The 26,863-nt window shown below is 37.4% G+C and overlaps 1 protein-coding gene across 2 annotated transcripts; it reads left to right on the plus strand.

Moving 5' to 3' along the window:
• Positions 1-496: 496 nt before the first annotated feature.
• Positions 497-26,555, plus strand: LOC139114509 (axonemal dynein light chain domain-containing protein 1-like). 2 transcript variants are annotated; one of them, XM_070676294.1, is made up of 26 exons: positions 519-1,186; positions 2,137-2,306; positions 2,802-2,914; positions 3,186-3,306; positions 3,456-3,541; positions 4,127-4,183; positions 4,834-4,942; positions 5,546-5,620; positions 6,178-6,272; positions 6,492-6,584; positions 6,749-6,815; positions 6,953-6,990; positions 7,523-7,643; positions 8,161-8,429; positions 9,552-9,623; positions 11,096-11,180; positions 11,598-11,780; positions 17,616-17,667; positions 19,035-19,251; positions 19,763-19,856; positions 20,630-20,820; positions 21,274-21,370; positions 21,769-21,906; positions 22,799-23,020; positions 23,477-23,589; positions 24,325-26,555. In XM_070676294.1, exons 1-26 carry the CDS (start codon positions 1,027-1,029, stop codon positions 24,761-24,763), a joined length of 3,477 nt encoding a protein of 1,158 aa, XP_070532395.1. In that variant the 5' UTR covers positions 519-1,026; the 3' UTR covers positions 24,764-26,555. The 2 variants fall into 2 exon arrangements, with proteins under 2 accessions (XP_070532396.1, XP_070532395.1); XM_070676295.1 differs by lacking the exon at positions 9,552-9,623 and having other exon boundaries at positions 497-1,186.
• Positions 26,556-26,863: the final 308 nt, after the last annotated feature.

Below are 26,863 nucleotides of genomic sequence, written 5' to 3' on the forward strand. Positions count from 1 at the left end.
AGTGGTGCCACTCTGTAAACTGTTCATAGCATTATTGCTTGCTAGAGAATATCCAAATAACAAAGCTCAACTAACTGTGTCTTTCAATGATTTTTCCAGTGGTCTTAATGAGTCTGTAAAATACACATTCATTTTCTCTGTCCCTCAAATATTGACACAATGCGTAGAGTTCCACATATCAACACATCTTCTTCATGTGGAATGTCCATACTACTATTGTCCAGAGTAGAATTAATTTATCATCAATCAACAGCTTTGCACATTATATTATACAAAATGCATTGTTTTGGCAAACCGAATACTTTGTATTTCAAAACACACCTATTGGGAAAAGAATGCGAAAAATGTATTTTCTTTACTAGAGAAAAATAATGAAAAGAAACTCAAAAGTCACTAAATCACCTACTGTATGAGGGAAAAGAAGCGATGTTCATTTGTTAACTTTCTGTCCAAAGAGGGCGGGCTTTCTAGCAACCGCTGACCCTGGAGAAATGTCATAACGAGCAATCAAACATCCGAACCTTGACAACAAAACAAACTTTATGCATGGATTATCAGGCAATTTCATGGAAGAAGAGGAAAAACGATAACAATTGAACTCGGTAGAGACAAAGCTTCATGGTAGATTTTGGAGCTAGTAATCATATACGACATCTCGACCGCAATATACGGTAGTTTTACAAGGAGTTAATTGCAAAATCGCCAAGAAAGTGGCCGCGAAGTCAGGTGTACGTGAAACCGGAAGCCGCATTCAGGTGACCCCGTGTTGCTCCACATCCATCCTTGTTTGTTGCTCACACTGTGAAGGGAATCGCTGATTACGAATATAGTGCGATACTTTGTTTAGAGGCCTTCTGGTATGTAAACGTGGACAGTTCCAATCATGCAACTCTAACGTTTCTGCCGTGACAACAATTTTGCATTCTGCTGTCTTTTCGTTGAAGTTCCGTCCATACGCGCAGAGCTTGCACACTCTCAGTCAGTAATACGCTCTCTGTAAAAGCTGTCCGTCCTCAGACCGTGAATATGTCAACAGCAGTCACTCAACGAGTCGGAGGGGAGCTGGCGCTCTCTCCAAACCCTCCTCCGGGGAGTCCCCATCAAAATACGGCAAGAACAGATTCCGGCAGACAGGAAGGAACGAACCAGCCAAAGATCACAAAGATTGTTCTTCCACAAGAGGAAGGTGAGATGTTTATCAGTCTTTCTATTTGAATCGCATGAACTGCGCCTAGGTCATTGATAATTTTACAAACAATATTTACTGTACAGATGCTGAATCTGGTGCGGTTTCGAAAGAGAGAAATATCCTTCCTTATAACATTTTTTATGTTAATATGATATATATTAGCAAAATAGGACAAGACATGTCGTACCCGGACAGATTGTGATTAGAGTATTATACCCATAGCATGTACATGTACACTGTAGTACCGTCGAGGTACTATGTGTATTTCCAGTTTCCTCCATTAGTATACTACATCCACCAAATGCAGCTCCTTTTCAAATCCTTTCTAAAGTTTGCATTTCAATTATAAAAATACATAGAAACCATTGTTAACTCATCTGTCAGGTTCTGGTACAGATATCTCCTGCGATGATATCTTTTATATCTTTGTCATAGGGGCAATGAACCACTTCTGTGTGACAACATTTTAAACTGTGGTCACAGAGAAGTGGTTCATTGTCAATTTGTCTCAAAACCATTTTTCCAATGCTTCCTCCGTCCATAGCATGTAGCATTTCTTCCCAAAACCACTTGGTTCCATGTTCTTCCCAAGGTTCTGGGTGAAGTGTCCATGCACAGAAGCTACCTGTCATCCCTACATTATGCAGTACATGTACATCATACATGCATGCAAAACTACATATACATGTAAATTTCTACAGTGCACAGTCTGCAATTTAGCTCTGACCATTCTAAACTATAAGATATTCTGTTTATGATATTATCTCCAGTAAAAGATAATATGAATAAAATCAACAGGTAAAGTATACATGTTCATGTAGGTGCATACATTTATAATTGGAGTGACTAGTTTTGAGCTTGGTTTGGCAAAAAGTGAAAGCTAACTCATATTGTAGGTATGCTTTTCTAGCAGTGGGTTATAATGTATGTGACTTGCTTTATTTCAGATCGGGAAAGCCCTCTACCAGAACTCAAGTCCAGTGACAGGGCCATTGATAAGAGAAAACCATTGCCAACATCATTACAGAGTGAGTTCATACCAGAAGACATACTGTTGGCTCTGACACAGATTCCACAGCCAACGTCAGATCAGCTTGCAGTACCATCAAAAACAAAAGTAAGTGATTTCTGGCATTCCTCCAGAAAGAGACTGATCTACATCTACCTAGCAATTAATCATGTTCTCACAGACATACTTGAATGCGCTATTAAACAGTGACAATTGCACAAAGAACTGTATCGTTCTGATATAACAAAATCAAAATGCTGATTGAACAGCCAACAAACTTTGACAGCTTGTTTCGAAAATATTATTAAAGTTCCAATGTAAATGTATTGGCCCTGCAGCAAAGTTTAAGAAAAGAAAAAGTTACAATAAAGTTTCCACAGTTTTAAAACCATGGAAATGGAACTGTAAAACAGTTCACAGGCAAGAGAGTAACTCTTCTTTACTGTGATACAAAAGACCGTAAATTTGTATGTGTATATGTGTATTGTTGTCTTTTTGATATACATGTACACAAGGAAATACCATACTGGTTAATGTGTGCAAATTGTTCAAATTTGTCAGTTTTATGACAAGTAAAGTTATGAAATTCTTTTTGATTTCCAGTCCTCAGCGTCCAAGGGAATGGCAGCACCGGCAAATGTCTGGAACTTTCCAAACAGAAGGAAAAGATTCCAGCACCTTACTGAGCAGCCACAATCATGGACTGGTGCTGGCAGGTAGGTCAAAGGTCACTAGCAATGGCTTCAGCAAAAATTTTATGAAAATTAAATACATCAAATATATGTTCATATGTAAGTATACAAACAAATGAGAAATGAAAGTATTTTGATCAGTAACATTTATTGTATGAAAAGTTCCGTGAAAGTTGAAACATAATAATTACCATATTTGGCAATTTGCCCTAATGTGTGAGTTTATATCTTCCTTTGTAACCTTCTTATTGATTGAAATTTTGTATTGATCACGTTCTTTGTCATTCTATTACAGGGACATCTCATTTCTGTACGACATCACCCAAGAAGTACCCAGACCACCGCCAAATGATCCCTTTGATAAGAGCTCCATCAGGGCATCAGAAAAATTCAAAGATCCATCTCAGGAGAAAAAGGTGAGAGTTCATCATTTTACTTCCTCAGTTGCAAGGTCATAAAGTCAAGGTTGACAGGTCAGTCTCTAGAGCGGAGATCGTATTCTACTTTCTTTGTCCTGTTTGATTTGTGATTTTAATTCAGCATCGTGAATGAATTCTCTCTTCAGGGAATGAGTTTACCAGATACATTGATACCAGAAGAATATCACATAGTCAAATCCAAGGGAGTTCAAGGATTGGAATTCCATGATGAGTAAGTGTACATCACAAAAAGAATTAATCATCTCAGTTTAAACATGAGATTGTTAGGGAAATTAGACTTGTGAAAGTTTTCCTTTTTGTTCACCACTTGGTGATTCCAAAACTTTCTTTTGAAGTAATAAAGCTACCCTTTGCACACGTTTTCTATATTTCGTATTCTGACCATAAGCACAATCCCCATTTGCTGAGAGACTGTGCTTTAATACGCAGGCAAGACTGATTAAGGCTTGCACTACGCGGGACAGTTTTACAAATTAACATAATTTTAGGGGGTTTGGTTGCTTCAAAAGCTATGAGAGGCCCCCTTAGAAATCCCTTTGTTTCCATGATGAAGATTGGCCCATTTCAAGCGTACTATAACACATGTACAGTCTTCAAATGAAACCAGAATTTGACAACAATTTTTACCGTTTTTTGAATCTGAACATTGTCTGTCAAAAGCTGCAGATAAAGTTACTCAAACAAATCAGAAAAATTAAAACTGAGATAGCTAGAACTGTTCGAACCAAGAGTATAAAGACTGCTATCATGCATATGGTAAGGGGAAATTCATGAACTTGCCTCATTTTTTTTTCAGGAAATTTACAACACAAGTCACAGATGTGGACAAGAATCTCACAATATTTCCGTCTATGTAAGTAACAATTTTCTTCCTTGAAATCTTTGAGAGCTGAGAGAATCCGAGACAAATTCAAGTACAGTTTGTGAATTCAGCTTTAGTTGAAACCCTTGAATGAAACTTTTATTGGGTTTATGAAAAAGTATTAAGTGCAATCTTCACATTTTACTTGCAATGAAATAATTAAGATTACTGTATATCTACTAGCGGTTGTAACACAGATATGTTATGTTTTCAAAGTATTTGAAGGTTGTTGATCATGAAAGTCAATGCAGCACATTAGTGTATATGTATTTTTGTCTACTGGCAAAGATAACACTTATTTTTGAATATGGCTGATGTCCCCTTTGTGTATATGATTGAGTTCAAGATCTGATCCTTCACTCCTGATGACCATGACATGCCTTTTGAAAGAGAATACAGTGAAGATACTCTTAGTTGGAGATCCTTTTCAGTCTCTGAATGCTATACTGTATTCTCTAGGAATACAATAGTCTTGAGATACATGCAGGACACGGTTTCCCTGGAAGTAATTAAGAGGCCAAAGTGATGAACCTGCGCCTCTGTTCCGATGCAGAGAAATGCATAAATCATTCAGAGAAAACGTCTTTTCTGGTGACATACCATTACCATCAGTTCTCTCTGTTCTTCTTTGTCAAATACAGGAAGCCTGCCAGCAGGTATGAAGTTGTACAGCTGACCAATGTGATGGATGATATGTTGCAGAAAGCTGGTATTGATGATGAAGAATTAGAAGTCAGAGGACCAACACAGGTACCGTACTGTAGGCAAAAAACCAAAACCTTGAAAGCAAACAAGGTGCTATTGCTTTACTGCAAGAAATCATTTTAAGCGGTCCTCAGTTGTATAATGTACAATGCATGTGTATTTGATTCTGTGATTATTTGCAATGAGTAGGGTATTTATCTTGCCTTCAAAATTAGTCAAAGTAAGATGATGTACTGCAACTAGTACAATAGAGATCATTTTCAATAGCATTTCGTTTTGTAAAATTGTGGACTAGAGTGTAGTTTGTTGACGGGTCATTATAAGTCATTACATCTTACAAAATTTCTGTTTTGTCACCTATCTTCCCAAAATGAATTGTAATCATAAAAATACCTAGATTGAATGGACACAACTTTTCACCATGACAATGCAAGTAGTCAAACAGCATGTACAGGAAAAAACAAATTCTTATGAAGCTTCTGTTTAACATATGAATAATCCTACACAATGTAATAGATTCAGCGTTTAAAAAGTTCAACACAAGTCTGCCAGTTACACAATAGATAGATCATATACATGTAGCTGTGTCTTGTTAAGATCTTTTGTTGTGGGAAAATCATAACAAGTGTAATTTGTTTTTTGTTTCAGATGCATAACTTACTTCAACTGATCAAGAAGGAGCAGAACATCTACAACATAGTCTTTCATGAACTTATCAGACAGGTAAGTCCACAGTCCGACCGCTGGTATTCATATTTTCACCCTATCACCCGATTACCCTGTGTACAGGTCCACAGTCATCATTCTAAACAATGGGTTGGACCAAACCATGATTGTTAAAGAGTCAACAATAGGTGGAAATGGAAGAGTCACGTAAAGGCGAACAGGGAATATGTACCTGCATATGAGTACTATCATTAGAACATCACTTCTGAAACCTGTCTGATTTTAGTAAAAATACTAAGAGACCTGAATGAAGATGTACATGTATTGAGAGGATGTATGAAGAGTGGCGCAGACGGAGAAAACTCGACGTTGGCTAGATTTTGCATTGATCTTGATGTTTTGAATATGCAGTTCTTCATCGTCAACAACTCAAAGTCCTACTTGCAGGTTCTTGAAAGTTGAAGTTCGGTTGCAAATGTCTTCCACAGTTCTCATCGGGACTTGGAAGTGGTATTTTCTTTGTGTCTTCTGTATGTGAAATGATGATCTGTCTCTCTTTCTCCAAATTCAACTAATCTCACCACATCCTGCTCCATCTATTATTCACTCAACAGGTCAGTGTAGAGTGTGCTGAAAGAGGTTCATTACTAGCCAACCTGCGTGAGAGATACAGCAAACTGCTTGACAAAGTACCTAGACAGGTTAAAAGGTATGGTCAATTATTAGTTGCAGTTACCGCCAGTAATGTTCACCATTACCAAGTTCAACTTTCATTTCTTCAACCAAACTTCAACCACATTCATCATATTACCAGACATTCCAGATGACTTAAACAAAATCTGACCGGGTGAAACAATAGTTTTGTCCTTAATCATTTCAAGCTACTCTTATAACTGTGTTTTAAAATGAACCATCTTTTGGCTTACAGTCTTCACCAAGAAGTAATGGCACAGAGGGCGCTAGACAGACGACTGACAGAAGAGCTGCTGCGATTCAAAACCAACATATCAGAGTTGACCAGGTGAGTAACTTTTAGCATGAATCTTCCTCCTCACATCTGTCTGTACAATGTGAAGCCAATGGTGGAGTTAATAATAAGCATATTCTCATAACATTTGAGTTCAGCTGTCATAACCTGGCATGTTGTTTTCTTACATCTGTCTGAATCCGTGTTTTATTTTCCAGTGAGTTGTCAGATGTGCGAGAACACGACAAACTTGTAACAATGCAAGCAGCCCAGGCACAGGAAGATGTGAGTATAACAGACTATCTCAGTATTTGATATCTTTCTGTATTGTTGTTTTCAATATGTATTTTAATGTATATTTTATTCCTCAAAAGTGTGAAATATTGTGCTTACAATGATTTCCATTTCCTTGTATTTTTCAGTTGAAATCAGCTCTCACTGAGTCAGAGAAGAATGCAGGGTGAGTTTTTATTCCATAAATACATAATTTGGTCCATTTTAACATTTCACAACTCTCATCCCTATATTATAGGATAATGCAATTCTTGCTATTGCCCAGGGTAGATCTTCATGATTGAAAGTGGTGTGAAAGTTGACAATTAATCCTTTTACTCCAGTTCTTTTATGAGGGTTCAACTTAGCTAGATAATTGAAAGGACTGTGCTGTACTTTCAAAGGGCCAGTAATGCTAACTTTTATGACTTTTTCACTATTTTTGTTTTTAATGTAAACCATAATTTCTTGTTCTGCTCCCCAAAGCATGTTGAGATACACAGCATAGTCAGCTTGTCAACTCAGCCTGTACATGTGTAAACTGCAAACATTTTATGTCCAAAAAATTTCTGCATTCTAAGAGTGTTGCATTTGTATATCATAGCTACCAGGTTATTTTAAATGCACCAACAGATTGGAAAAATTCACACCACTTTCGATACTCTAAGACTTCTTCCCACATAATGAAAGGTCTTCAATTTTCAATGTTTATGTTGTAGACTATTGGCTGAGTACCATGAGCTGTACGAGTTGCAGAGAAAACGTCTTGAGCAGCAGGTGACAAGTCTTAAAGAAGAGAGAGAATTATGGAGCAATGCCTCCTACAGTCTTGCACTCAAGGTAAAACTCATTCTGAACACAGTTGCAAAACTTGAATCATATACAGTATGATCTTTGACCCAGTATTATACAGTCTGATTCAAAGATGCTCTTTTCTGACTCAAGAAAGATTTTACATATTTCTTGTATTGTATGGGGCTGAAAGGAAATTTCAAGAAAGTCCTACGTTGATTCAAATTATTCAGAAATTTTAATATAAAATAATAAAAGCTTTCTGATGACACACCTTTTCAAAATGACTGTCACTTTGCCGTTTACAACTTGTTTGGTGGATAGTACATGTATTGTACCCTGTCTCGTGATTTGGCAGTATGCTATGACCAGGTAGTTACGTTTCAACGAGACAGGTGTACATTCATAACCAGGTCAAGAATATATATATGTTGTTGCATATATATTTTGTAAATGTATAAGACTTTGTCTAACGTCCTTTCCAAAAGATAATTAACTCAGCATATGTAAAGCTGGTTGGTTCACTCATCCATAACTAAATGTATATGATGTTGTTATTTCACAGGTAACTGAGGCTAATAGTTTGGCTACAGCTAGAAGAATCCACGTCACTGAGAAATCGTGGTCTAAGCTGGCCACACATTTCACCATAGTTCTCAGTGACAAGGACACGGAGGAGATGTCGACGCTGCAAGGGTTTGTGGATAAGTTCCGCGACCTGATCGCATCTTTCTACCAGCACTTGAAAAACAGCGACAAGACGTCCAGGGACAGGCTGAAACAGGTCAGGGCTGGCATCGAAAGATGGATCGAAGAATTCACAGAAAATGTCATGTAAGTTTCTAAATCACCTCAGCACTGTTTTTGACCTCCTGGTGGAATTTTTAAATTTTTCACAAGCATCAGTGATTTACAAAAGAGAGCAGCATCAAGAATATACCAAAAAGCCATCAGGAAAGTGTGAATAAAAATGAATACAAAATTGTCAATATCTTTTCTATCATGTCTGCCATCTACAATAGTGTTTATGTCATATCAAAGTCTTTTCATGATTGGATGTTACTTGAGTCAATAATGGAGTTACTACTCCATGGCAGCCGAATACTGAAGTCATCTAGTGGAGAACAATAGTACTCCATGACTCTTGAAACTGTACTTCATTTTCCTCATTTTATTAATATTTATACAAATAGTGTGTCCTTACCTCAGAGAAGAACAGCGATGTGTGGCTTCTAGCTTCACACTCTCTCCTGTAAAAATGTAAATCAGCAGATCATCCAATAAGTACATGTATGTAGAAAACATGTGATGTGTGAAATGGGTTCAGAGCGAAGTACCAGCCCTAGTACTTCTATCAAAATATTCCTAAATGTAATAGTAGAAGTTGCCATTATTTTCGGGCACAAAAATATCAAGTTATGCTCATTTTGTTTAAGTTACATCATTAAGCTAAGTTGTTTTTTAGTGTTTTCTTCCAAATATGAGATTATTTTGAATTCCTGCAAGGATAGACCAAACCTACCCAGCCACCTTTACTTGATATTAAGTTGCATATTTTTGCGTTTGTTTTTGTTTGAGATTCTTTTTTTTCACAGAAATATTTACTTGCAGCAGCTGAAATGTTATTATTTGTGGTTTTTTTTTATGTTGAAAACATGGAAAGTTGTTCTGTGTTATGTGCCTCCAAACAAATGATGATGAAAGCAACAAAAAGTGCTTTCGTTTTCATTCTGTGATCATGTCATTGTAAAATCCATGGTCAACATTAATTCATTTATCATCGTATAAAAAATGCGTAATTGGTTAGATTTTGATCACATGATAATTTCATGACCACAATTACTTGCTCTTATGACCCCCTAACTTGTCAACCATGAACACCAAGAACTGCTTTTCATGTGTCATACTCCTTTTATTCATGTTTTGTTGCTTTACATTTTATTTTACCCATACAAGCTCTCCTATGGAGCCCAGTCAGTCCCAAACTCCAGATACTTTCAGTACCTCCTATAGGCATTCTTCAATGAGGTGAGGTGGCCGCTGTGATGTGCGCCCTCTGTGTTGTGTTTCCTACTGTGATGTTCTACAGTGTAGAGGCTGCTGTCTGCTGAAGACACAACAACACTAAAACAAGACAAAAACAGCTTGTGGCATAGAGTGTGCATCTCTACACATTGCATTGTGTTGACAAAGCCATTCCCTGGCTTGAAGTACAAAATGGAATGGCCTCCAGTAAATGACCCAGAGTGAGGCCATTCCATTTTGTGAACAAACGGGAGAATGGAGCCATTTTGTCCCTCCTCATTGCAGTGATCTAACACCTTGGGATAAATGGTTGTTTCCAAAATTAACAATGCTACAATTTGTGCTCATAGTGTTTTGTAAGCTATGTTCACTAATGGGGTGTGCTATACTTATACCATGTTGCATTTGGCGTGACAATAATTATTGTGTGAACTAATATGGTATATACATGTAAATGTAAATTAACATTCATGAGCTAAGCACCAGTAAGCTATATGTTGACCTGTGGCTTTTATTGTGGTGCACACTTGCATTCAAAGTAGAAATTTAGAAACCATTTTCATCATTCCATGTCGCATCCATTGAGCGCTTTTACAGTTTTGCCAAAAGTTGCTTGATATTCTTAATTGATATGGAAATCATATACAGAGACATCAGCCAAATTTATGACTTAGACTTACAGAATACTGAAAAATTAGAAATTAAATTATTTGACTTGGTCTAACAGAAATTGACATTAGCGTGTCCAAACAAAGCATGTGAAATTGACAATTTATCATCATTAGGTTGTTCTGCATCCATGAAAAAAAAAAGATAGAATGAGTTTGCGTTCATGAACATAGCCAATTCTGCTGGTAAAATGATTATGAGAGAGAATTTGCATGAGAAAACAAGCATTTCATGTAACATGAAGTATTAAGTATGCATCCAAAAATATCATCGAAAAACCAATGTTTAGTGCATGAAAAATTTTATGTCAAAGGATCAATGAGGTCAAAATTGCATGTTTTCAGCATTTCTGATTGATATATGAAATATAAGAAAGGATTTTAGTTTTGCATTTCATACTCAACTTGATATTCCACAAATGCATGCTGTGGTGCTTTCAGAGGGGTTATTGTAAAAATAACAATATCAAAAATGCAGGGGTTAAAAGCAGATTCACATAATTTGCTATCCCATGCTCCCATCACTAAACAATCCTAGCAAAACTATATTCAGGGAAAAGGTACAACACCTTACATTCCATGGAAATCAGCTGGTCATCATAAGCATGTATTGAAGCATAATTTAAATTGCATGCTGGGTACTACCATGAAACTAACTCATTCCCAATAGTTGCGACTGTGTCCTGGATGTTTCAGGAGGGGAGGGGAGGGGAGACAGGTAGGAACACGTGCATGGCTCCTTTAGTTGAAATCTCTTCCATTTTATTATTTCCTCATTTTTGCTAATCACTGTTTTTCCTTCTCCAGTGGTATGCCACCAGACTATGCTGTCAGGCCACCTGTCAAGGAATCTGTGGATAAACTCTATGAAGATATCCGCCTTTGGGAAGAGGTGAGCCATTTGAATTGATTGATCAAAGTGACCTTTGACCCCCTTTTCAGTCATGGTCCAGTGGTTCCATCTGTCCATGTTATCAGATATGCAAACTGTAATTTCTCAATTCCTCAGCTTGTTTATCTCTTTAATCTGCAACACATTTTAAGTGGCTATTATTTGCGCAGCCAATATATACTCCCCCATACTGCATTTCAGTACAGATTTTGAGGTAATTGCATGATGTCTGGAAATTTGATAATAACATAGAGTTGTGTACTGTTTAGCAGGGTTTCTCAAAGTTGACTTCTAATTATCAAATATTACTTGATCCCTGTTATCTCTCCAACAAGAGTGTGTACGTGCATACTGTTGATGTGTGATAGAAGATGCTAGATTTGAAATTCAAAATGCATATATTTTTGAATTTTCCAGACCATAAACAAGGAAGTTGAAAAGTTTGGTGGAGACATACTCTTGAGTTTTGAAGATAATCTGTATCAGATTAACAAACAGATGGAAGGGTGGACAGAAACTGCAGTGAAAATATTCAGCCGTCATTTGGCTGAAGATGGCGGTGAATTTCCCGCTCACAATGAAATGTTGAAAATGAATAAGGTAAGGTAATGATGGAAGTTTCTAATCAGTATGTGAGAAATATAGATGTAGTGATATTCACCATGAAAATAATAGTGATAACAATGATTGTCGCGATCATATTGATGATAATGTTGATGTTTGTGATGAAATTGATTGATGATATAAGGAGGAGGAAATGACGGTGATGATAGTTTGAAGGAGTTGATGATGTTACTACCCTTTTCAGTAATAGAGCGCGAAGCCACTGCAGTGAACTGCAATAAAAACTGCTCATACTAATTATTTTCAGCTGTAGCCAGCTGGCAAAGTTGACACATTGTATGTCCCATGCAGACAGTTTGTCTGGGGAAGTTGAAATAAAAAAGATTTGTACATGGACCAGTGCATGGTAATGTTACAGTGTATCTTAATCTTGAACACAGGGTGCCAATCGTAAACTCTCATTTACAACTCGAGCCTCAGACAGAGCTAGTTTTGCCTTTGTACAAGCAGACTTTTTGGTCTTTATCAAGTAGCCTTGTTCAACACCAAAGTGGCCACGGCTACAGCTGAAACTAATTAGTGTGAGCAGTTTTATTGCAGTTCACTGCAGTGGCTTCACGCTCTATTACTGCAAATGGTTGTAATGATGATGATGATGAATATAATGATGATGATGATGATGATGTTGATGGTGATGATAATGACAGTGTTGATGGTGATGGTTACAAAAGAGAAGATGATAGTGATGATGATGGTGAAGACAGTGATGATGATCATAATGATGATGATGTTGGTTGTTATGACAACAGCATCATTGAAATGAGAATTAAACGTGATACCCACTCTGGTAGTAATTATGATCAATAGTGATGAATGCATTTGCTTCAATGAATTGGCCAATAGAAGTCCTACACTGGACTGCATTGTCATAAACAGTCCATGTAGTCACCTTACACAACACACACCTATTAATTATGATATGAAAGTGAGTAAGTTACACCTATCAGTTCACATCATTTCATTCCCGTTCAGTATTTCATACCCATAGTGTTTAGCTTCATATTAGCCAAAATATGAAGTAACAAACCCGGGAGGGATATATGTTTTTTGCACTGTATTTTTGTTCACACCTGCATGTACATGGCATACAGTTTTTCCATCCTGTATTCCATCAGTCAATCATTTTAGCCTATATTGACAGAAAATGTTATTGATTTTAAGTTACCCTTAGTGAACAAGAGTCCTTCACGTTTCTCAGTGAACAAGAGTCCCTTACATTTTTCACAAATCATTTCATGCCTACATCATCATTCACCCTCATACTTCATGTCCGTGGGATTTATCCAGTAGGAAGACCCATTTGATTGTGAATTGCTTTTCCATCAATAATAATACCTAGCATTGTTGGAGAGCAGTTTACCGCCGACTATTTCATCCTGCAAGATTAACAATGCTTCGCTTTTTCATTTTGCAATTTATTTTCATTTCTTTTTCTGCATTCGCATAGCATACAGAGGTAATCTTTTCGACGCATTTGTTTTTTTTTTCTGTTTTCTCTCTGATATGATGATCTGTCAGCTCCCTTTTATTGTCAATGATTTTTAATAACCTAAAAACCTCTTCAAGTAATTCCTCTCATAAAAAGTGCACACAGTTTACTGTAACATCTAACCAAGTTACTAACTACAAACTTTCACATATTTAATACAGTGTAACAAACAATTTGTGTAACATTTATTAACATTCTGTCAGTAGTTATGAGATTGTGTCAGTCTTAATTAATATGCTAATCTCCTCTCCGTATTCATAAACTATCATTAAACACGTGTTTCATCAGATACCTAATTAATATCTATTGTAACAATAAGATGAACGTCCTAGGTAATGATTGTCATACATACTTGCCTTTGCTAAGAATAAGTTTTGAAAATTGTGTACTGAGTTGTCATTGAACTTGAGTGATGCTATCTAAAGCCATTTTGAGGTGTATCCTGTTGAATGTTGAAAACAAATGTGCTTTCAATTTTTTTTACCATTTATGAGATTCACATAGCGGGCAGATATTCCATCACAGACAGATGAAAGATAGATGTTATAATGTAATGATAATGAATTAAATACATTTTGCACTTTTCTACTCCTTTAAATGCACCGTATTTCACATTTCAGAAACTGTAACTTTATTCAACGTACCTGGTAATCTCTTAAAATGGTGGTAAAAGTTAAATGCTGCTCTATATTACTGCTAAGATACTGCGCTTCAACTTTAAACATTGCATGCCTTTGACGACATCTTTTATTTTTTTCCATGTGTCTATTTCATATGTCTCATTTCACCATCAATGCAGGATGTCAAGCAGGTAACATAGCAAGACGTGGGCATGGTTTGCCGTGCTTTGGACTTTTCTTGTCCCTTTTTTTGTGTTTTTTATCTGTCCAGTTCACCCCTTCTCTGAGTTTGCTGCATGTTTCAGTTTGTTTACTATCTATGAAAAACCCCAAGTTTCAAAAAACTTTGCTACTTTGCTATTCTGAAATAATTTTTTATGCAGATTTGTGACCTCTCATCTGACAGTGAGTTAAAATCAGTTTCAGTGATTTCAAAATGGACATGTTATGATTTAGGAAACACAAACTGAAAACAGCAAAGTTTTCTTGAAACTGTCCCGTGTCCTTGTTTATTCCTAAGTTGAATTTTAACTCACCAACTTTCCTCTAGATTTTGCTATTTTGTGTTGTTCCACTTTTACCTAAAACAGTTTTTTTCCCTTGGATAAAATTCTATAAGTGATCCATCCAATGTTACCATCCATGATAACATGTTACTCCAAGTCTAGCCCTCCGATGCCTGTGTTCTCCCCATGTTAGATCCACACTTCATGTCCATATTAAGTGCACAAATATGCAGTCTTAAATTAAGCAGTGTAACACCAGGTGTCAAAACGTTTATTCCCTCCATACAGTCGCGACGCAGCTCCGCGAGAACAATAGAATCCATTTGCCGTTCGTGGGGGGTCTGCATACATTAAATTCAAATATATGGCGGCCATTTTTGCACTCAACATGTCCTCGTTAGTCGTGGAATTTTTCACCTTAAATGATTTCATTTCGCGTTCTAAATCAACACAGTCTGAAAACAGAACATTATAAATAACTACATTGGTCAAATCAATGGTTACCTCATCAAGAACCCCCAAAATCGGCAGGCATGGGAGACAACCCGCGATCGTATCGATGCGATATAATCTATTCATCGACCGTAAAAAGCAGCAAAACGTTTGTGTCCAGAGTCGAAAATGCACTGAACCCATAACAGATTTTGTTTTGACCAAATAATCCACTTCCTTACCGCATTCTTTTTCTGGGACGGCTATGCCAATTCGTCAAAACAGTTCCCGCACTCAGTTCACCTACCGATGCAGCCAAGAAGCGCCCTCAATGGTCACAAGATCAAATCTTACCTTACTTCCCATACTCAGATGAAGGTCGCACACTATTTTTGAAATCATGCTGCTTTATGATCTGCTTTATGATCTGAATCTAACAATTACAAGATTTTTTCACCTTTGTGGCTCATAAAAAAGACAATATTAAGCATGGACGTGGCAACACAGCTGAACACGCGGATCTACCACATGTCAATCGAAATACGAGTTTTATCAGCGAAAATAACAAACATCGGGACATCCTTTGGCGAGTAGGTGCGAAATAAGGTCCGAACCCGGTCTGGCAAGAAAATTTTGGAATTTAGGGGCCTAAAGAGGAACAATCGCCGATATGGAAAACGGAGCGCTGGCGCTAAATCAACTGTCGCCCAACATTTCCGTCCACACGCCCTGCAGCTCTATAGGTGAAACCAGTCACCGTACAGGCAGAGTTTTACTGCAAAATTTTACAAGTCTTAATGGATGTACCGGTTCCATATTCCACAATTTCGTAGCACAAGGATGATAAAAGACATTTCTGTTAATGGTTAGGTAAATCGCTGTCTAGGACGGTTTTGCCAATTTCGAAAAGAATCGGTACGTAACGAGTAGCTGGAAATCAACGTATTACATTCGTAGACATATAAAATAGGTCGATGTCGTATGTAAAAATATCATGCAATCGTCCACACAAAGGCAACGTCTTCCTTTAACACATACTGCCTGAATTATACAGACAGATTAACAGATGTTCCAGAATTCCAACGATTCCTAACTCATACCACTTATATGATCGTACAGCTCAATCCGCCATGAGCAATCCTGGCAACCTGCGCAGAAAAAGTGCGCAGTTCAAATTAACCGCCAAATCGCGAGCTGCGTCGAGACTGATGTATTGCCATGTTAATAGTCATTGGTCACATTAATATTACAGCTGACTAGGAACATTTGGTGGTCAAACATAGGAGTTTGTACATGTACATGTAATCCATGTCATTCAAAAGTTCCATGACATAAGTCAACATTAAATTTTAAAAAATTCATTCACCCAATCAATTGTAATATTTCAGAATTTTCTATGATATGAAATACTATTTACTGAGCACTTAATAGTGCTCTATAATTTTTGTTCAGATTTAAGTTGTAGTTATCATAACTTTTTTTCATTAGAAGTGTTATAATTTTTTTTATCAAAGTTTTAGACCTCGCATATCATACATGTATGCATAAACTAAACTTCAGAGAAAGTTTTTTGTGAAGACTTAGAATGTAACAAGTGTTTCTGTTTTTATGTTTGCTTTCTTAATCTTCCTTTTTTGCTTGTTTTTGTTACTTATGCAATGAGATTTATTTTTTGCATGTCTTAGCATGAGGCTTTTGTTGAATTTGTTGACAATAACTGTGTGTTTGAGCACGGTTCCAGAAAAAATGTTACTGTAATATAATATAATACAGCAATACAAAAAAGTTATATTCATGTTTCAAAAGTGTTATCTCTGAATAAGCTGGAACAGTCTGTTATATTCACATCAAATGGAAGTTACCCACACATCACCATGCCTCCTCAAACCATGAAATGTTTTAAAGGGACGGGGTTGTCCTGTCTGTTACTGTGCATATGGGACCCATACAACAGGTCTGTTGCTATGCACAACATATCCCAACATCCCATATGCATATCCAAAGTTTTAAATGAATCTGAACCAAAACTGGTGACCTTGACCAAAGCAGCTTCCTATAAATGTAGGAATGCAACCAAAGTTTATTTGCAAAGTCTTTCAATGGATTGAAAGCTACAAACTGGTGAACTATGAACAAGCATTAAGTGATAAATTTGCTTCACATTTTGTACTCAACATCCAACACCAATTTCTGGGAAGAGGCATAATGGTTATCAACAAGATGGTCACGCAGAAATAGATGGGACACCCCCAACCTCACTTTAATGAATTTCCTTTGACTGCTTAGTCAAGTGACGATAATCAAAAAAGAAGAATTTTCAAAAGTAGGAAAGAATGTGTTTTAAACAGATTCACTTTATCCAAGATAGCATTGAAAATTCAGTTCAGTTCAGTTCATAGTGGACGTTTATTTGTATTTCAAGGCCACAAGCCAATATACAAAGTGGGGTAGGGGTGGGGGTGGGGGTGGTTAACAAATGGAAATATACATTTGCACAGCAGAGTGAAAGCAAAAATGTCGATAATAAAACACGAAAACAAAAAAATTGGCATTTTTTTTTGTATCATGCACACCAGTGGTGAAGATACCCCCATCCCAAAGTCATTACATACATCACATAACTGTCGTATTTTCCCGTACCATCAATAAAGCTTAATTTTGTTAAATTCTTGGAACCTGAAAAGGAGAAATGTTCATACATTGATGTTTTGTTATTTATAATCACGTTTTTTTCCTTCCTATTGTTTCATTTTTCATTTGACAGAGTGTAGAAGCCCTGATGAGTCTTCTGAAAGTCAGAGTCAACGGTGAAAATGGTAAGTTGTCTCGTTTATCTCAGAGGTGTTTCTTAGAACGGTGGCTTGTGCAACTGATATCATTTAGTGTTTCAGTGTCATAATGTGCTGCTATTAAAACGAACAGAGAAGAGGCCTTGCAGCAGACACAATTTCCATGATTGAATGTTTCTGGATGAAAATGTATCAATACCATTTAATGTGGTTATAATGTGAAATTTTGAATCATTGTCTATGATCATATAATATTGTCATTCTCTGCCAATATAAATCTTGAATAAGGAGAAGAATATGAAGAAATTTATTTAAAGGCCACACACACTTCAAAACCTGGAGCTGAAATTTCTTTATTTGATTTTTGTTCTAGTTTAAAAATCAATTTTCTTTCATCATTAAGCAATGAAGCTTACCTTGTAAAATTTTGGCTTCGACAGGTGCAGTGAATCCCTAATTTTACTAATATCCTAAATTTAATGATTGACTGATACCTTTAATTTGTAGACCGCAATTCCGCCAGTAAAGTCAGGTCCACATCAGTATTATAATAATAATAATATTAAAGTACATTTGTAATGTGCCTAATCTCTGAACAGAGCTCTAGGCGCAATAATGACAAAATACAGTGTATCAGAGTAAATGTTGAATCACTGGGACTGGAGACTAGGCAAACGAAAAAGGTTAAACTACTGTTTAAAGAGAAAAGTCTTGAGGGAACGGCGGAAAGAAAGGGAAGAGCTGGAGTGGCGAAGGTCAGAAGGAAGTTTGTTCCATAATGCAGGGCCAATGTAAGAGAAATATCTCTCGCCAAAAGTCTTTGTGAAAACTCTTGGAATACTGAGAAGTCGAGAATCTGAGGAAGAGCGGAGTTGTCTTTTTGGAGTGTATTGGTGTAGAAGTTCAGAGAGATATTGCGGTCCTGTACCCGTTACTGAATTGAAGCAAGTAGATACAACTTTGTAGTGGATAGGAGAACTAATAGGCAGCCAGTGTAGTCAAATTTTCCAATGTCCTTAATTCAACATGACTACCATGCTCTGTATTAATTGGGAAAAAAATTCAAATCGTAGTTTTCATAAAAACAAGGGGTTATCATGTGATCATTCCTTTTAGAGTTTCTCGGTGAGCCTACACAAGTCATTTACGAGTGAAAAATTGTGGGAATTTAGAGTTTAAATATCATTTATCACTGAAGTGTGTCCTGTGTTAAATTCATCTACCGGTATGACAATACAATGTGCATATGCAGGTGTACGGTAGAACGATTTAGCTAGGTACCAATATTACAGCAGGAATGGTAAACTTTCTCTTCAAGGGGTCCAATGACTTAATGCCACACGTAAAATTTTACCTTCTCTGAATTCTATCATTATTTCTTCGCCTGCATCCAGGAGTTGCCAAAGGTTTCATTACTTTACAAAACGCCATGGAAGTGTGGGACACCAAGCTGACCCAGGTGGTGAACGGCGCCCCCTATCCCCCAGAGTCAGAATGGGGTCGTCTGTATGACCTCTTTGAAGACTGGATCGTAGTCATTGATGAGACACTTTCCATCGTTGGATCTACTCAGAAGGAAGAGGATCGACATGAAAACAAACCTCATAATCCGTAAGTCACTTAATTTCTTGTCCTTCCCTATAGGTTGGCAAATCTTCCAAATAAGTACTTTATTTTAGTATTGTATTACTCCAGCATCCAACAGACAAAAGCCCAATGACAGGATAAGGTACCCAGTGCCCACTACCCAATGAAGCAGTTTGAAGTAAAGTGCCTTGCCTAAGGGCACAACATGATGCACAAGTCTCAAATCAACAATCCTCCAGTAATGAGCCTGTTACACTGGGTTACACTGTAACTAAATACTATCATCTGTTATGTACAAATGAGCCAGACCACACATCTTTTGAACCAATGAATCAAGAGATCTTGCCCAGTCGAAAGGTCAAATGTAAACAGGATGACTTTTGAGATTTAATAAATCTGTACGACAGACACAGTTGTTACGTAGAACCATTGCAAACTACCATAGAGATGTTCATTATTCACAGCAATGAATGGTGAGTGTGTACACGTATCTTTTAAAACAAATCATGTGACTTAATCTGTGACTTTGTTTCAGAATCACAATGGATGATGTGTTCCGCATTGCACAGAAGTGGTTGACAACAACAACCAATGGTGTGGACAATGAAGATTCCAAGCTTTTTGAACAGGTAAAGAGTGTTTTGCCAACTTGAGTTGCCATAGACAAACATCTGAGAACAGTGTAATATTCTAGTTCACAACGCCTATTGATTTCTGTGCATATGTAGTATGGATGCTTAGATTTATGTAATATTTGGCTGTTATCAAAAATCTTTTTTTCCAATTGATGACCAATTCAGGGGAAGACTGTCTTTTCCTGCAAGTTCTGTTTTGTTAAGAGATAGGTAAAATCTATAGAACTTGATCTTTTCTGACCAGATTTGATTACCAGTGTCAGGATACACTATTTCTGTTAAAAGGAGGGGGCCGTCGAAACTCTGCTCAAAGGTTGCCAGGGACCCCTTCCGACTGATATAAACACTCTGACTTAGATACATGGGCGATTGATGAAAGTAAAAACATGTTTGTTAACAATGAACATCTAAAAATTTAAATGTTGCAAATATGTTGACATGATGCATCTAGATATCATGCATAAAATACATTGTTTGTAAACAAGAAAGTTGCACACGCTCAGTTCTGACGACCCCTCTCCCTTTAAGCAACGTATACCTTTGGCAGGAGGGTTTCCAAACTTATCAAATGATATTAATGTACACTTGCTATATTATGTAATGTTATCTTTATACCATTCATTGTCCCACAGATTTCGGTCCCTTTATTGTGTCAATGAGCCGCCATTCCGAGTTGTTTAATGTTCAGTAACTTCAATCCCATATTCAAGTGAAATGTGCCACCCTGTGCTTACTGCACTGACTAGTCCTCGCCCTGTGTTTTCTAGGTCCATGTTCTCCACTCTGAGATGGTTCACTGGATGATACAGGTGCTGCTACGTCTAGCCCCTGACAAGGAAGGGAACCCTCAAGAAGCCATCGAGAGCAGTATGGCCGCCACTTCGACCACTGGAGAAATCAGAGAGAAGGCAAACTCACTCTTTGAAAGACTGACAAATTTCACCAACTACATCAGTGGGTAAGGCACTGTTAACCAATATTACAATCACATTTCGTTGCAGCCCTATACTTCTACTCTCAGACATAGTTAGGTCCGGCAGGAGAAAATTTCAGTGAAATTGTGAAGAATGCATGTTGTGCAATTGAGTCATGAAATGGCTGTGGTATATCACACAGTCAGTTTTCAAGGATAGATTGAAACTGTATTGAGAAAAACGAGAAAAAGATTGATAAAGGGAAAAAGAAAATTCAAACGATTTTAACTTCTGTTGATGAATCCAAAATCAGCCAAATGCTTTTGATCGCAAAGCATCCGTTTCTCATATTCTTCAGAGCGTAAAAAACCAAAAGACTTCTCTCTTGTTATATGGCCTTCAGTGAAATTTCATAAGACTATCAAATATCTATTGCTTCAATGTATGTTATCATTTGTTCATTATGTTTTCCTATTTGTTGTCTATCCATCACTCAGTTGCTGTAATGGCATCGTTTCTGAGGAGATGCAGAGGAGACAGGAGCAGGGTATGGATGATGCAGAGCATGAGTACAGAGACTTGAAGAAACTCAAGGTAAATCTTAGCAATTCTCAGTAATTTCCTCAGCCCCTCACATTGAACTGAATTATATCATAGGGTGTTGTTGTTAGGTGTCTCCTTATACCGGTATAGGGGAGGCTGGGTTTCTCCTCGTCTTATTATGTACATAATCTGTCATCATTATCGTCCTTTTTTGTCAGTATGTCTTTCTTCTTTTGTTTCTCTCTCTCTCTCTCTCTCTCTCTCTCTCTCTCTCTCTCTCTCTCTCTCTCTCTCTCTCCACACAAGACGTAAGTTATACAAACATCAAATAGTTGAACTTTGTAAGGCTTGATATTTCAATAGACTTGTGTCCAGCATTTGCAAAACCTAATGTTCAATATTACTGTATCAGTAATTGTAACATGTCATGCTGTTCTGTCTTTTGTCAGGTTGAATGTGGAGAATGGATTCACACAGCTACTCTGCTGCTGGAAGAACTGATAGGGGGCGCTGCAGTGGTTGGTCTGTACAAGCCAGTATTACAGGTCGAATCTGCAATGTCAGCTTCGGACAAGAAAACTGATGAGGTTGGTTATTAGTCTCAGCGTGTGTGTTTAAAAAACCCTCTGCCATGCTCAGAAACTCAACATTCTTTACTGTGTGATCTGTCAAGCTACATCCATACCTTTGTTCTGCTATTTGGAATGATTCTGCAATTACAAATAGTGAAATAGATAGAGTAAAACCTTCCAACAGTCCATCGGCTAGGGTGCATTAGTGATCTTGTTAGCAAGGATGAACTTGAAGCTAGTGAATTTCAAGGTTAAAGAACACTTTTGTTCAGTCTAGAATGAATCTTAACCTAGTTAGAAAATGTGAAAATGGTGAATAGTGAAATCCACATGGTCCGATGACACCTTTGATCAGTCTGGCATGTACTTTATTACATGCCTTGCATATGGAACCTCGCACATTCCATAGGATTCAATGGTAACTCAACGATGACGTCACGGGCCGCATAGTCATCACTTGACTGAAAGTGAACCGGAACTATTTTCAAATTGACAACTTTGGGATTAAAAATGTTAAAATTACATGTATTACACAGGATATCCCGTTTTTAGAAAATTATGCTTCAAAAATGGATAAACCGCATAACAGTGATTTAAATTTATCAATGCGCATTTTGACGATGAAAATCGTTCTACCGTATTTTTAACGGATTTTCGTCTGACATGGAAATAAAGCACATGATTGTCATTAGCAAATAAATACAAATATAGCATTTTTCTGTCATCTTTGAAGGATCTCAGATTCACTAGAAAACAAAGTTAGAATTCAGAGGAGGCAGAAAACAGCTTCTTGGTAAAAACAAGAACCAACCACTGGTATTTGTGTCATATACAAACTTTTTTTTTCTTCATTCATTCATTCATTCATTCATTCATTCATTCATTCATTCATTCATTCATTGTACAGACACCAGATCCATCAGTGGCTCCCACACCAACAACTGATAAGGCAGAAGAAAAGGCTGGAAGCACAGCGGCTCCTACTCCAGCACCATCAGAACAGACAGTTGCTACGACAACCGAGCCCAAACAGGAAGACACCGTCAACACGTCAGAAATGCAAATGATCGGATATGACAAGAATGTGAGAGTACAGTCACTGGATCAAGAGCGGGTGATCACACCAAAAGTGAGCGGCAAATTTTCTTTCAAATTTATACTGCCCCCAACATCAAGACTTGTGTTTTTGACCTGACCTTTGTTTGTGTGCCTTCAAGTAATACTAGTAGAGTCCCATTGTTAAATGATAACTTCTGTACATACGTGTGTATGTGTTTGTTTTTTTCCATGGTTATTATGGATAAATACTTGAATAGTATTCTTGTGATCATTTTAATGTTGTTAGGGATTAACACTAGATGTAGCCAGAATGAAATCTTGATTATGATGTCTAGGGTAGATTGGATTACATGTTAAAACCAAACAGAAACACAGCCTGTTATCATCATGATCAGTATGTATGCAGTTGCTACATTTATGAATGATCTCAAGACTTTCAACAACAAGAATTTCAGTGATGAAACAACAGAAACTCGGAATGCATACATTTACATCTTCTTACTCACTTATCACGTGTATTTTTTAGGAGATCAATGTGGAAGCACTTCTGAAATCAGATGGAGAGAGACCAGATACTCCCAACACAACCAGAGCTTATGAGGCACTGGCTGCAGTTCAAGCGCTACAAGAAAAGCTGCTGTAAGTCTTAATGTTTGTCTTGTAAAACAAATGAATCTTGTGTAATGGAATCTGTCGAGATAGCTTATGTTTTCTTTGTGAGTCTGCAAAGGGTATACACTCTTTGCGGTCAGTTTTGGCAGACCGGTAAACTTTCGTGTCCACTAACTGTAGCGGTGAGTGACTTGGTGTAGCACATAGTTTTCAGTTGGATTGGTTGAACCATGAGCCTGTATGGAGTGCAGAGTGTTATTTGAATGATCCATATGAATCAAGTCAAACCATGAAATGAGCCTGACAGTACTGATAGTGTAACATCACAGGACTTTTCTTGAACTCTTCAATTAAGGTAGAGTGCGCCTCAGGGACAGATATTTGTACTCTCATGTTTCGTACAATTCTTTTCTGGTCTGCATTGTGGGGCTTGTTTTGAAGCTCTTGGTCATTAGGTCTTGTAATTTTGAGGCACATGCTACCTTAACCCTTTGCACCCTGACCCCCTGGTACTCTATGACGTCATCGGACATTTCTGTCCGAGCCGGGTTCAAAGGGTTAAGGACATCAGTTTGAACTACAACAGTATTCAGCATTGATAGGTGTCTGTTTTAGAGAGTTTAAATTCTACTCAACTTTTAACTTTCCTCTTATAAATGTGCATATATTAGAAGGGTATTCTGATGAGAGAAAGTGTCAGTATCATTGTATAGATGTGCACGATGTTCTCAAAACTTCTTTCATTATTATTATTACACACAGTAACACAGAAGAAAGGGCTCAGAACGCTGAAGAAAAGGCCGTCTTACTGGAAGAGGACCTGAGGGTGGCCATGGAGAAACTGCGAATGTACGAAAGGAAGAGTGCAACTCCCCCGCAGACCTCTGAGGGCAAGAGGGAAGAGCCACCACAGCCGGAGCCTGAGGAGAAAGAGGAGCCACCAAAGGAAGAACCTCCAAAGGGAGAATCTCCAAAAGGAAAAACCAAAACAAAGGAAAAGGAAAAGGAGAAAGAGAAAGAGAAGGCTCCAGCAACACCGACTCACATGCCGCCTCCGTCGCCATCGTCCGCCAAACGACCAACCTCGTCACAGTCTGTGAAGTCCACGGGAGAGAAGTCAAGGTCACCTTCACAGGCATCCAACAGATCTGCCGCAAGTTCAAGGGCATCTAGGACATCTAAAAAGTCTAAACAGAGTTAATGGTTGACTTTGGAGAGAATAGTATGCCTGTACTAGTAAGAACTCGACTGATATTTTATTTCACATGAATATTAGCAAAGGAGAGATTTTGTGAAACTTTTTAGGATTTTGTGGCTAGGTATCTCTACAATATTGTTGCCAAAAATTCTAATGTATCCGTCCACAGGAATCCATTCATTATGTTTAAGCTGTTTTCTGCAATAAAACAAATTGTTGATACATGGAACGTGGTTAAAATCAAGCTTGAAATGCAAAACTTCATTGTGATCTGTACTTTCTGTGTGTCTGTTGTTGACAAATGCAATGTGGGTAGAGTAGAACAGATTTTTGTTTTTTAATGAATAACGACCTAAAAAAAATTTGATAAGAGGGGCACACTGGCAAAAGTTCTCTGACCTACAGTGTTTTTGACATTTCCACGGAAACACGCTGGCCCATTCATGGTATGCCTTTGGAGAGGGTGGTTTCTAAAGCAGGTCACCCTTAGGCAATATGATATTGTTCTTACAGCAGGGTTTTTTTTTCATTCTATTGTCATGTACTGTATATCTTGGACTCTGCCTTGACAGAATTACAAAACATATTCCCCCCAAAGTGCAGCTTTTGTGAAACCGGTTAGCATTAAAGCGACCAGTGTTAAAGCGATCAGTGTGACCTCAGTACAGGTACAAACATGCTTCACACCGCACTATTAAGTGGGTCACTGAAAGTAAATCCATGAATTTTGTCTTTTGAGAAAACCGAAGAAAATCACACACTCCCAGGGAATGTTTTCTGCCTGGTAGACCATAAGAGGTATTGCAGTTGAGGCCGCTATCTGATGAGAAAATGCCTCGGAGAAAGAGAATTTCCAGAGAGATTATTGTGTAAATGGTAACAACAGTACAGAAATAGGAAAGAGAGCAAATTTCTCTATGTATTCAATTCATAGAGAAGACATTTCTGATCACAAAAAAATCTATCATAATTGTTGCTGATTTACATAGCAATGCTTATACATTCCTTCGTGTTTGAAATATGTGTGCTGTTTTTCTCACTTCCCAAGATGTAATTTAAGCACACTTTATCTCACCAGCACTTTCTTCTGTGTTTAACTCTGACAAGAAAAGCGAAAAGTGGCACACCAACATCTGGCTGTGAATGTTTGGTTCTAGGAAAGTTCCCTTCCGCCCCTTTTTCTGGTGCACAGGTCCCCTCTGTGTTCTGGGAAAACCATGAAATTCTACCACAACTTGATCAAGAGGGGTTACATGTAAAATGGTCATAATTATTTGCAGAGTCAAATCAAACAAATAAATGTAAAACTGAAGAAAAAGAATTCTATCACTGTTCATTCACCAGGAGAGATCAACTTGATTCTGTGAAATCAGAATTATTTTAAGAGATTTTGACAAGTGTTTTGTGTATGCCTCTGTTTACTTTGGCGAGGAAATTTTTACATCCTATGAAATTCATTGTTTCTGTTGATTTTGAAGAAAACATCATTAATCAAGTACAGGGTACAGAGAGTATGATGAACAGAGACCTCGCACAAATATAAAAAAGGAAAATAGGAGTATTATATTGTTTGAGCATCATTACAATATTCATGTACATGTATTTTCTACTGGTATTTTTTCCCCCAGTATGTTTTATATCCTTTTGTAAATGAAAAGAATTGATGACAGTGTTTTGAAAGAGAGGCCTTTACTGGTAAATTCTGTACATTCTTGCTGTAGTTGAAATGATTTGTAAATATCCCAAGCATTAACCTATTGAAACCTCGAAACAATAAAGTGAAACATACATGTAATGTTTTATGAGTCTGTGTTCGTTTGTATTTTTTCTATGGTACACCATGGCCATGTTTATGTCCTGGGTGAAACCTACATCTTATATATTTTCCTGCTCTTCCTAACCAGGCAGTGAGGCTTTTTTATACAATATCGAAAAACAATATGCCTACACAGTCCCGTGGATAGAGGGAGTGTTGGCAGGTAACTTGAAAGATATAACCGGCCCGAGGAAAACAGTTTTGTACTGACATTTATGTCTAGCATACTGTGTTTCTGTATGTATAGGTCACATCTGAAGAGAGATTTTTCCTGCCACATACAGAGT

This window comes from Ptychodera flava, chromosome 16 (assembly GCF_041260155.1).
Source record: "Ptychodera flava strain L36383 chromosome 16, AS_Pfla_20210202, whole genome shotgun sequence".
Taxonomy (NCBI): domain Eukaryota; kingdom Metazoa; phylum Hemichordata; class Enteropneusta; family Ptychoderidae; genus Ptychodera; species Ptychodera flava.